Raw genomic sequence first — 12,812 nt, forward strand, 5'->3', positions numbered from 1 at the left:
AAACACATATTGAGAAATATATTTGAAGATTATTACATATGCTATTACTCCTTCATTAAGAGAAATTTAGAAAAGAAAATATTAAATTTTTGTTTCTGTCTGACTATACTATTTTAAAATGTCAGATATATTCATTATATATTCCCAATCTTGATGTATATGACACCATTGATTTATTTTGAGAATGCTGAAAAATGTGTTTTCCAAGTTACATATTTCTCCAACATTTCTGACCTTGAGTAATGAATGGAAGCTGCTTGATTCATGGAAAAACATGGAAACAGACTTGTTTAGCAAATCCTATAGCAGAATTGCTATATTTTAAATGAAAACCATCTATGATTAGTTTCTGTTTAGTAATAGATCTCTGCCACTAACTCATATATACCCATTATGTGACATTCACCAGAATTAAATAGGCCCAATAGAACACCTGTCATCCATACTAGCTGGCAGGCGGCAGTATACACTACACGATCATCAGCTTGAGGAGTCTGTTCAGTAATATTGTGAATAACAATATTAACAATTTATGTGGAAAAACAAGGTGATATTAAGTGAAAATTCTGCCAGTCCACATACTTATGGTAGTCTGTTCAAATTATGAAATAGGTAAGAGAACATTAATGTATGAAGATACTAAGGAAGGCCAGTAGGATCTATGCAGACTATGTAGCCTTATTTTGACAGCAGCAATAGTCCAACATCTTCACTGTCTTTGATCACAGACAGCTGTATATCCCAGACTAGGAGTAACATTTCTTTTTTTTTGGAAGGGCAAATAGGTTTTTGGTTTCTTAGCTCTTTGCCTTACAAACCATGCTTAGGTTTGTTTAGAGATCCCGAAGAAGAAATTGCAAACAAATGTTTCAAATAATTGGTTCAGTCACATAATTCTTTCCTATACCATGTCATGCTGCAGCTGCTCTTATTATTGTGTTTTGATTTTACTTCTATTTTTATCAAAATTTTTAATTGTGTAGTAAGCTAGAAGGGATATTTTAGCATGTAATAAAGGGTGGGGATTGGTATGAGAAAATTTTTTGAATGACAACTGTGTCGCTGTGACCCAGAACATTGTTTTTATTTGTCAGCTGGGAAACAGACCTAGTAGCATTTGGACAATTATTTTACCTTTGTACTGAATGATTATATGATCTTTTTATAAAATGCAAAGCCATTAGCAACAGCTTGATGCTATTTGGAGAACTCTCACAGGTGAACAATTTGCCTTTTCTCATTTGAGAACATTTTATATAATTGGAAACAGAGCCATGCATTCAATGCAATTTACACTTAGGCTCAGTTGAAAATAGCTGTATGTTAACCTGGACGCATATACAGTCTTCGATTTACAACAGTTCATTTAGTGACCATTCAAAGTTACAACGGCACTGAAAAAAGTGATTTATGATCATTTTCACACTTACGACGATTGCAATATCCTCATGGTCACATGATCAAAATTTGGGCATTTAGTAACTGACTCAAATTTATGACCGTTGCTGTGTCCTAGGGTCACGTGATATCCTTTTGTGACCCCCCTGACAAGCAAAGTCCACGGGGAAGCCAGATTTGCTTAACAACCGGGTCACTAACCTATCAACTGCAATGTTTCGCTTAACAACTCTAGTAAGAAAAGTCACAAAACGGGGCAAAATTCACTTAACAAATGTCTCATTTAACAACAGAAATGTTGGCTCAATTGTGGTCGTAAGTCAAGGACTATCTGTATACGCAGTTTGCCTTGTCTATTCAATAGACCTTTGATAGATTTAACTTGGTATATACTAGGAGAAATTGAGGAGAAATTTCCTGACAATTAGAACAATTAATCAGTGAAACAGCTTGCCTCCAGAAGTTGTGAATGCCCCAACACTGGAAGTTTTTAAGAAGATGTTGGATAGCCATCTGTCTGAAACGGTATAGGGTTTCCTGCCTAGGCAGGGGATTGGACTAGAAGACCTCCAAGGTCCCTTCCAACTCTGCTATTGTATTGTATTGTATTGTATTGTATTGTATTGTATTGTATTGTATTGTATTGTACTAAGTGTATCTGTACCTGATGCTACTTAATTATAAATAAATCCCATTTAACTAGGTGTTTCTTACAGCTGAATAAACATAGATTTGTTTTGTTAAAGCTTATTTTATTTTATTAATATTGGTAATTTATTTAAAGAACATATAGTATATAAATAATACTAATACTAATAACAGCCCCTCCATGTAGCTTTACGTTGTCGTGGTGGAGGAGCTTGCACGCTCTAATGATCCTAAGGAATATGCTGAACAGGTATAACCATATCAGACAGGTCTTAGGTGAAGGGCCAGACAAAATTTGCTCCACAACCCATACAAATATGGTGAATACAAAAAAAATGAAATTTATGCCGGCTGAACCGTCGCCCAGCTTAACAAGGGTTCCGTTGGATGCTATGGCTCCTGGGCATTCTGCGCAAAATGAACTACAGGGCTCAGCTCCCTCTGCTAGGCAACCAGGGCATGGCGCTGACAAGCTACTGGAAGAAAAAGTGAAAAAAGCGAAAAATCTGGACTAGGGAAGAAAACATCTCTATTATGAAAGCTTACTATCAGTGTGAGCCAGCAAAACGTGGATTTCAAAACGAAGTATTAGATTTGGAAGGTGAACCACATGGACTGTGATATCAGTGAACAAAGGCTAATGGACCAATGATGTGTAATTCTAAGCCACAAATTTTTCACTACAGCAGAATTAATAGGAATCGAAGAGAAAGCAAACTAATGGTCTGAATATACCAACAAAGAAGAGTAACATCAAGGAATGATTTGCAGACTCAAAAACAAACTGAGGACGAAAGGGAGGAAGAGGATGCTGAAATGGATGAAGATAAAGAACAAGGGATCACTGAAGAACAAACATCAACAAGATATTGCTCAATTAGCTGAGAAAATAAAGCATCAAATGGAGGATGCTGAAAGAACACGTTTGCCAAAGCTGAACCAAGTGACCGGAAAGAAATTGAGAAAGGTACCTAAAAAAGGTCAGTGAGGCTGTGCAAACCATTCAAACCACTACATTAGCTGAAACAAACCAGCTGATGGTATGCAGCAGCCTTCATAACCACCAAAGAATTGGGTTTGAAAATACAAAAGAACCAAAGAGGCAAGAAGAAGAAGCCTAAATGGAAATTCGGTTGGAATTGAAGATCAAAAAATTTCGTGGAGACTTGAGCAACTTGAAGAACCTAAGGCAAGGTCAGCTAAAGAACAAGCAGGTCAAAAGCAGCCTGGAAGCAAGATACGATTTGGAGAATAAGAGATTGCGATAGTAATTGAAGAGCTGAAGCTGAGGGTTGTTGCCGTTGCTGAAAAAATTAAAAGATATGAAAACCGAGTAACTCAATTCAAGGAAAACTTCACAGTTCAGAGCAAATCAGCACCAGTTTATAAGAGCTTAGAAAGTGGAGATGGAGTAAACAACAAATGAAAAGCCTCGATAAAGAGAAAGCTCTGAATTCTGGAAGAATTTGTGGGGAAACAACAAGAAGCACAACAGAAATGCAAAATGGATCAAAACAGATTGAGGATTCTATTAAAGTGCATAAATGGAAGATGTGAAAATAACAAAGAGAAATGGTTGCAAAGACAGTCAAGAAAAGTGAAGAATTGGAGTGCACCTGGACCAAACTAATGACATGGCTTCTGATTAAAGGCACTTACAATTGTGCACAAAAGATTGACAGCCCAAAGGAACCAGATCTTAAAAACACCTGAAAATGATGAATGGACAACTGGAAGGACATTTTTGATCCAAAAAGATAAAGAAAAAGGAAAGGATCCTGGAAACAATAGGCTAATCACCTGTTTTCCAACAACATACAAGCTCCTTACTGGTATCATTGCAAACCAAATTTATGGATACTTGGAAGAAATAACTTGCTTCCTGTCGAACAGAAAGGATGCTGCAAAAATTCAAGAGGAACAAAGGACCAACTGCTGATTGACAAACTAATCATAAAGAATTCAAAGAAAAGACGAACCAACCTGTTATGGCTTGGATAGACTATAAGAGAGCGTTTGATTCAGTTCCCCCAACAGCTGGATCAAGAAATGCCTGAAAATCTTTGGCATCAGCTAGCAGCATACAAAAATTCATGGAAACTTCAATGAAACCTCTGGAAAACAAAGCTTATGGCTAATGGAGACGAACTGGGTGAAGTTGAAATTAATGAGGCATTTTCCAGGGTGATTTCCTTTCACCCCCTATTTTTTATACTCTCAATGCTACCACTGACAAACCATTTTGAAGAAGGTGAACTGTGGATACGAACTTGCAAAGAAAGGACTGAAAATTTTCACACTTAATGTACATGGATGATTTGCAGCTGTTGGTATAAAACAAATAGCTGAACTGAATTTATTAGTTGAAGCCACAAAAGAATTTAGCCAAGACTTTGGTATGCAGTTTGGAATTGATAAATGTGCAACAATGGCCACCAAAGCAGGCAAGGTCATAGAAGATGATGGAATAGAACTTGAGAATGAAAAAAATGATAAAGGCAGTAAACCCAGAAGAAGGCTACAAGTACTTGGGGATTTTAGAGGCCCTGACTTAATGCATAACAAAGTCAAGGAATTAACTTCAGCCAAGTACATTCAACGAATTCTCAAGATATTAAAGTCCAAATTGAGTGGAGGAAACATAAAAGCCATAAATACCTGGCTATACCTGTGATTTGATACTCTGCAGGAATAATTGACTGGGTCCAGATGGAGTTGGACAATTTGGACAGAAAAACAAGGAAGCTTATGACAATGAATCATGCTTTGCACCCTAAAAGTGATGTTGACCGATTATATCTACCAAGAGCAGAGGGTGGTCGAGGACTCCTACAAGTAAAACAGACTGTGGGAGAAGAAAAAACACAGCTTGAATGATTACATCCAGAAAAGTGAAAGCAAAAACCACTGGGACCATCAGATTGAGAAGGTTTTAGAGAATAAGAAAGTCAAGATCTTGTGGGACTTCAGAATTCAGACTGACAGGCACTTGGCCCACAACACACCTGACATAACAATAGTTGAAAAGAAAAAAGTATGGTTCATTGACATTGCAGTACCTGGAGATGCACAAATTGAAGATAAGCAGCAAGAAAAAATCACAAAGTACCGGGACTTGCAAATTGAAGTTGAGCGACTGTGGAAAAAGAAATTGTGTGTTGTCCTGATTGTAATTGGTGCCCTTGGAGCAATATCTAAAGGGCTACCTCGCTATTTGGAAATTTTAAATTTATCAGACTTGAACATTCTGATTCTACAAAAAACCACCCTTCTTGGAACAGCTTATATCCTCCGACGTTACCTTAACATTTCCTAGGTCCTTGGTTAGGACTCGAGCTGTTGAGCTACCAACCATCCCCAAAAGCTGTGAATCTCACCAAAGATTAACCACATAATAATAACAGAATGATTATAAATATAACTTGCATATATTCCAATGCTGGGTTATTATATGCTTGATCATATATGTTGATACTAGTTCATGTATTGCTAACATAAAACAAGAATTCAGTCAACAGTTTTATGTAAATTTTGTTAGGAACCTTAGTCATTTTGTAAGATTTGTACCTGATATATATCTGTAAGTTTGCATTATCAACCTCTTCATTAATTGCACAGCCTAGTGTAATATTTCTATTATCTGTCACAAGGGAAAATGCTAATCCTGAAAATTACACATTTAAAGAGATAATTCTGAAAATAAATCCTAATGTTCCTTCTTTATAAATTTCAGCTTGTAGGTGGTCATTTTGATCTGGAAATGAATTTTATTATACAAGAAGGAGAAGGTATTACATGCATGTTGGACTTAATGGATAAGTGTGATGTCACTTGCCAGGCAGAGATATGAGCATGTTCACAGCCATCCTGAAAAAAAGTATCCGGAATCTGCAGATTTGCACAGAAGTAGGTCTCATTGAGCATGTGCTTCAGAGGATTGATAGAGCTGACAATATGATTGCAGGTATGACTTCTTAAATGGTCCTTACTTCCAATGAACTAATATGAAACCCTTTTCATACATGACTGAAAAAAATAAATATTAACCTATGTCTAATAACCTTTGTTTAATTTTCCACAGATCTTTTAGTAGATATGCTTGGAGTATTAGCAAGCTACAGTGTGACAGTTCGGGAATTAAAGCTATACTTTAGCAAACTTCAAGGAGACAGAGGGAAATGGGTATGTAGAAATCTGTATTAGTAAAAAAGTATTTTTTATTTTAAGTAGATATCCGTACTTGTCATATCATAAATTAATTTTATCAGTAAGGTAAAAGGTAAAGCTTTCCCCATACATGCATGCTAGTCGTTTCCGACTCTAAGGGGTGGTGCTCATCTCCGTTTCTAGCCAAAGAGCCAACACTGTCTGAAGACATCTCCGTGGTCATGTGGCCAGCATAACTAAATGCTGAAGGTGCATGGAGCGCTGTTACCTTCCAACCAAAGATGGTCCCTATTTTTCTACTTGCATTTTTACATGCTTTTGAACTGCTAGGGTTGGCAGAAGCTGGGACAAGTAATGGGAGTTCACTCCGTTACACAGTGCTTGGGATTCGAACCGCTGAACTGCCGACCTTCTGATTGACAAGCTCAGCATCTTAGCCCCTGAGCTACCACGTCCCTCTAATTTATGAGTAATCGAAATAATGTTTTATAGTTATAAGTTATAGTTAATAATGAAAACTGGGAGTCAGGTAGTGATTTTCATTTTTGTTTATATGTCATTGTGTCCAACAAGATCCAAAGAAAAATAATTGCAACTCAAAACAAAATCAAAGTAACATGCCCAGAGGAAAAGCATACAAATACCTAGGAGGAAGGTCCCCTTTGTCCCTGCTCTATTCCAAAGCTCTTCAGAAGAGTCATGTTTTAATGATTTTTTTCATGGGAGGCATCCCAATTTTGGGAACCATGCTGTTCAGAAGAAGAGCAGCAGACACTGTGAAGCTTGTCCCTGTGCAGATGACCTGTCTTAAGAAGAGGTAGCTGGAAAGACAGATCCCATAGATAAAGCAGGTTTAAAGCCCTGCAAGGCTTTAAAGGTGGTACTTTGAGTTCCATTTTGAAGTAATAGATGTATTACATAAGAAAACATAGTAATTCCCATGTGTATATAAGATACTATGTTCTAGCCCATGGAAGTTTGGATGCTCTTCAAGGGTAATCCCATATACAGCACATATAATCCAAACGAATGTGTCAGAAACGTGATCCTCTGTCTAAGAAAGGTCAAATTAGGGGCTTGAAAATGTGAAAAAGGTTTTCTTGCCCCAGAGGTCTTGTTCTTTAAGCAATAACTGCAAGTCTAAGGGGACATCTAAGTTACGAGGCCACTCTACATGGAACAGCACAGCCCTATCCAAACCCACATATGTCCCTACTGTCAGAAGGCTACTGAACTCATAACTTTTCACCTGGTTGGGATTAACAAGTTCCAGACACCAATATAGACTTCCATCCTGTTTCTATTTTGGCACAGGGTAGAGATATACAGCTGGGTATCATGTGAGGACAAATGGATGATACCTAAATCTGGGCTGGTAGATAATCCAATTCAGTGGCTTTATGTAGCTATTAAAATGGGAGAGGAGAGAATGTATAGTGCACAATGTTTAACGCCCCATAATGGAGAATTCTAGAACATGACTTCTTCTCCTTCTTACTATTAAAATATAACTTGAAGGAGAACAACTACAACACAGTGCTTCCCTCTCCCAGTTCCAGACAAGTCAGTAAAATACCATGATCAATGTATTCAAAAGCCACTGAAAGGTCCAGCAAGATCAGGGCAATTGAATTCCATTTCGCTAGTCTCATCACAGGTTAGCCACAAGAGCGATAATTGTGTTTTCAGGACCACACCCAGGACTGAAATAATTTCCTCCAGGATCCTTCCAGGCCAGCTAACACCATTCATAAGAAGGGTAAATTGGAGACTGGGTTGATAGTTGTTTAGTATTGCTAAGCCAAAGGATGACAAACCTCTTTAAGACAAAGCTCGTTGTCCTCTTTCAAGGAAGCATTGTGATTGGCCTGACCAGCCTCACATTTCCTTCCTGGAGGTTTTCACCAGCCAGGAAAGAGAGATTTCCAATACACAAATGCCAGGGCTAACATTACAAAGAACCCTGTCTACCTCCTCAGGATTATAGGCTCAGATTCCTGCTAGGTAATCTTTGAAAATGATATGTCAGGCATCTCACTTCTAGCCAGCATTCATCTTTGAGCATTTACAAGTGACTTTATCCTCCACATAACTTGAAAACACTTCACAGTAGTCAGCAGGTGTTTTTGCCTGGGTAATTTTAAGCAAGACAGACAATTTTTACATGCAGTACAAATGGAGGAATATTGATGGTTTTACTGTCAGCAGTATAAGTTTGAGACTGGGATATTAAGGAAATTTCTGCTTATACCTTGCACCCAACCTTAATTGTACAGCATCATACTGAATTATCTGTAGAACAATGCCTTTGGTTGCTAGGTTGCTACGATGACCACCTAGGACATCCCTCAGATGAATTTGGCATTAAATAGCAGCAGCCAGAGCATGGAGCCTTCAGTAGCTGGATCCCAGATAATGGCAGAATGCTAGAAATAAGATTTGGTTCTTAGAAGATCAGTCCTCTTCCTGGGAGGGTGGCCTGCTCCATCTCATTACATGTCTTCCTGCCTGCCTTAATCTTAATTTTTAGCTGCACTGTCAGACTTAAAATATCCCTAGCCTGTAGCAGCACAAATAATTTTGATAGAATAGATGTGGTAGAGCCTTACATTTTTAATAGCAATATTCTGATGTATAATTAGTATATGTAAACTATTGTTTAAATCCTGATTGTCTGCCCCAAAGGCCTTGGAGAAACATTTAAAATTATTAGAGGTATGAAAATTGAATAATTTTTATTCAATTTTGAATCATTATTATTAAATATTTAATGTTCAGTTCAATTCACAGTCTGGGATTGGTAAAAACTTAAAAGTTCAAATCCTAACCAAGGACCTAATAGCTATGGGTTGGTTTGTTTTTTTTTTGCAAAATCAGGAAAGTCAGGTATTCTTCTTCTTCTTCAACACCATAATAAGAATTTGTTCTTTGAATAGCCTCTGTATGCTGGAAAGCTGTTGTCTGTGTTAAAATATATGCCCCAGAAATATGGGCCTGATGCCTTCTTCAATTTCCCAGGAAAAAGTGCTGCAGTAAGTAATTTTATCTTATCATGTTTGTTTTTTAAAATCTTTGTTTTGTAAGGTACTTGGTCTTTTTTCCTGAAATCAAATAATATATGTAATAGCTTAAAGAAAAGTAATTCAAATCTTTCTCTGCCAGTTTTGGAAACTAGGATCTATATACATACAGAGAATGTTTAATAAGCTTTATAGCAGTTGACTACAAGTAAATCTGATGCATATTTTTTTTAAAGAGTCATGTATTAATAAACTCAACTTAAAATAAATTAGAAGGAATTGTCATAGATTTTGATATCATGGGTTCAAGCGAGAAGTGGTTTGCCTGAATAAATACTCAAGCAGTCATAATTCACATCATTTCTTATACATTTATGCATTTGTTGTTTTTTAAGTAGTTCTCCAGGTCCATTTTTAAATGCAATATTTCCATCTCTTTCCTGTACGCTAAAATTTTAGGATACTCAATAATACCTTTTCTATTTTATTCAAAGAGACTTGATTTTCTTCAGCACTTTTTGATTGCGATATAGGGTTAAGTATTCTCACAGTTCTTGAGTCCACAAATCATAAATTTCCTTTAACATAGCCATCTGGTGGTTAACTTTCAAAGCTTTCTTATCAGCAATTTAAAAAACACAGAAATTCTTTCCCACAGAGAGGATATTTTTAGTTAATGTCCACATCTTTCTTTAAATCAAATCATCCAAATTCTTCACATTTAAAAACTTTCCAAAGGAAAATATATAGTCATCTTTTAGTTGCATATTAGAAAAAATAAAATCTTTCTAAGCTGGAAATAGGTACTACTTCTTTTTCTTTATAAATACATTAAAGAGGGAATCACATAGCAAATACAAAGTTTGCACTTCTGAAGGGTTTTCAGTCTTCAAGGGATAAAAAATTAAATTAAATTCCAGCATGATTACAAAAGTGAGGCTAGGTCAAAATTTGAGTCCTTAGAAAAGGCTATATTAATAGCTCAGATGATGATGTAAACTGTGGTTCCCAGCTGATTGCAAATACCTCAATTTCTGTGTCCACTAACCAAAGAAACAAAAAAACAATTGCCATAATATAGATTTACTTTAAATTTAGAATATTTTATATAAAAGGATGTAATAACATTATAGTCAAATGAATGTTTAATAATCATAATAATTGTGTGTGTATGTATGTATAATATGTGTATATATATATAATGATGATGATTGAGAATTTGTGTAAATTGCAAGTGGGGATATTGTGAGAAAAGATCAGAACAGGAAGAAATTGTATAGGAACTCAAATATTTGCAGCAAAAAACAAGAAACCGTATGATGGACGTACATTGTTTTATAAACTGTAAGTAACAAAAGTAACAATAATCAATATAAAGAATAAAATCATATCTAGGTATAAAATCTGACTGATTTGAATTAAAAAGCAAACAAAAACCAAATGCCACCAGCTATGCAGAATACATGAGGGCGATCTCAAGATCTATCTTTACTGCAGAGAGAATTATACGTAAGCAGTCTGGATCAGGATGGGCACTTTATGCATGTGCATGTGCGTGCGCATGCGCAGTGCAATAAATTTCTCTGCGCATGCGCAGAAGCAAAAACAAGATGGTGGCACCATAGGCTTTGCCCAGAGAACAAGTTCGGGGACGTGGCAGGCCTGGGACGATGCCGGTTCCAGCGACCCAGGCTGCCAAACCACTACCGGTTCGGCCGAATTGGTAGGAACCCATCATTGGTCTGGATTATATTTTGGCTGTAATTCCTCTACAATAGGGGTCCTCCAACCTTGGCAACTTTACAACTTGTGGACTTCAACTCCCAGAATTCATCAGCCAGCACATACTTGTGGACTTCTGGGAGTTGAAGTCCACAAGTTGTAAAGTTGCCAAGGTTGGAGACCCCTACTCTACAAAATGCAGAGTGTCCATTCATCCACCTTGCTGGAAGGTCTCATGATTCAATTGTGAACAGTCAATAATTCTATCACTGTACTGGTAAATAACTATCCTTTCTGATCTTATATTGAAATGTTCACATTTATATTAAAACATCAAAAAAGCAAAACACAAAGGAAAATATTGCCTTTTATGCATAAAACAGACTTTAACTTATAGCAAAGATTGAAATAAAAATAAGGATATTTATTAAACATGTTTTAAAGTTTTTTTTAACAAAAACATATTTCATTTATGATAATCATTTGCTTTTTTTAGGCTATTGCCTTACTCCTATAGCAAAGTGGCCGTACCAGAATGGATTTACCTTTCATACTTGGTTAAGAATGGATCCTGTAAATAATATCAATGTAGACAAAGATAAACCTTACTTATATTGGTATGTATATATATGTATATATTTATATGTTTACTATATTTTGAGTGATCCTTTGTGCTCTCTGATTGTTGTTTCTTGCAAATGTTTCGTTACCCTAACTAGGTAACATCATGTGTGCAAGGTCTAGTACTTTATTGGTACTATATATTTTATTATAAATATGTATAAAATATCCTGATATTTACTATGTTGAACTATACCTGCTTGTAAAATTGACTTTCATAACATGTAAAAATATAAGCATAATTTTATTTACTTGTTTCAGTTTTAGAACAAGTAAAGGGCTTGGTTATTCCGCTCATTTTGTGGGAGGGTTTGGTTGTGACATCAATTAAGTCAAAAGGAAAGGTTTCCAGCACTGTGTGAAATTTGATTTCAAGCCGCAAAAGGTACGTGTCATGCATGGGTTTGTTTTGGATGATCCAGCCACTGGCAGACAGCCAAGTAGCTATTGGTTTCATCCTCAAAAGGTTTATTCCTTCTAAGGTAGCACTTAAATTTAAGTAACCTGAAGTATCAAGCTTATTCTTATACCTCATTTAACCTACATCCCAGATAATTTCCCTATAAGTCTAATTTACAGTGTTTTCAGTCTTTGTTTAGTTTTGTAGATTGAGTCCACCTCAGTTTCTGCTTTTATTTCTTCTATTTTATTGTTTCTCCTTTCAGTGGTATAGAGGTGGGTTGTTTTTTTTTTGGTTCTCTATAACAGCTTTAACATTCATATTTTTTTACACAATATTTCCTAATTTACTGCCTCCTAATCAGAGGTGGTATTCTGCCGGTTCGTCCCGGTTTGGTAGTGGTGGGAGGCTCCGCCTACCCATCCAGACTTCATCACGGACGCTCTGCGCATGCACAGAACATTCTACGCATGCGTAGAAGCGCCACGTGTGTGCTCCCAAGTCCAAACTGGTAGCGAAGATAAGAGGATTTCATGCCTGCTCCTAATGTAAGAGGTTGGTTTCTATCAGAGATTCCAGATGGTGACTCATTTAGAAGTAAACTTTATCTTTTGTCTCAAAGTGTAGATTGTTTCTATTTTGCTAGTAAGTAACTTTTTGCTTTAGTTTTTTCTTTTTTTTTTTACTTTTTATCAGTTCCATGGTGATTCAGTTCTTTTCTATTTTTATTGGGAACTGTGAATTGTGCTTTATTTGTTTGACCTGCATGCTTTAGGCTCAAATAAAATAGTTCCTTTTCTAACACATTCCATACTCAGCGCCAAAAGCCGTTCAGC

General features: G+C 36.4%; 1 protein-coding gene across 1 annotated transcript in view; it reads left to right on the forward strand.

Annotated features, from left to right (window-relative positions):
- The window catches only part of LRBA (LPS responsive beige-like anchor protein), a 383,648-nt gene that overhangs the window by 23,011 nt on the left and 347,825 nt on the right, over positions 1 to 12,812 (forward strand). The window contains 8 exon segments of the mRNA XM_032223698.1: positions 5,780 to 5,891; positions 5,894 to 6,010; positions 6,128 to 6,228; positions 9,150 to 9,249; positions 11,452 to 11,572; positions 11,838 to 11,885; positions 11,887 to 11,915; positions 11,918 to 11,961. Coding sequence (XP_032079589.1) covers positions 5,780 to 5,891; positions 5,894 to 6,010; positions 6,128 to 6,228; positions 9,150 to 9,249; positions 11,452 to 11,572; positions 11,838 to 11,885; positions 11,887 to 11,915; positions 11,918 to 11,961 — 672 coding nt within the window.

The sequence above is a fragment of the Thamnophis elegans genome, chromosome 9 (assembly GCF_009769535.1).
Source record: "Thamnophis elegans isolate rThaEle1 chromosome 9, rThaEle1.pri, whole genome shotgun sequence".
Lineage (NCBI taxonomy): Eukaryota > Metazoa > Chordata > Lepidosauria > Squamata > Colubridae > Thamnophis > Thamnophis elegans.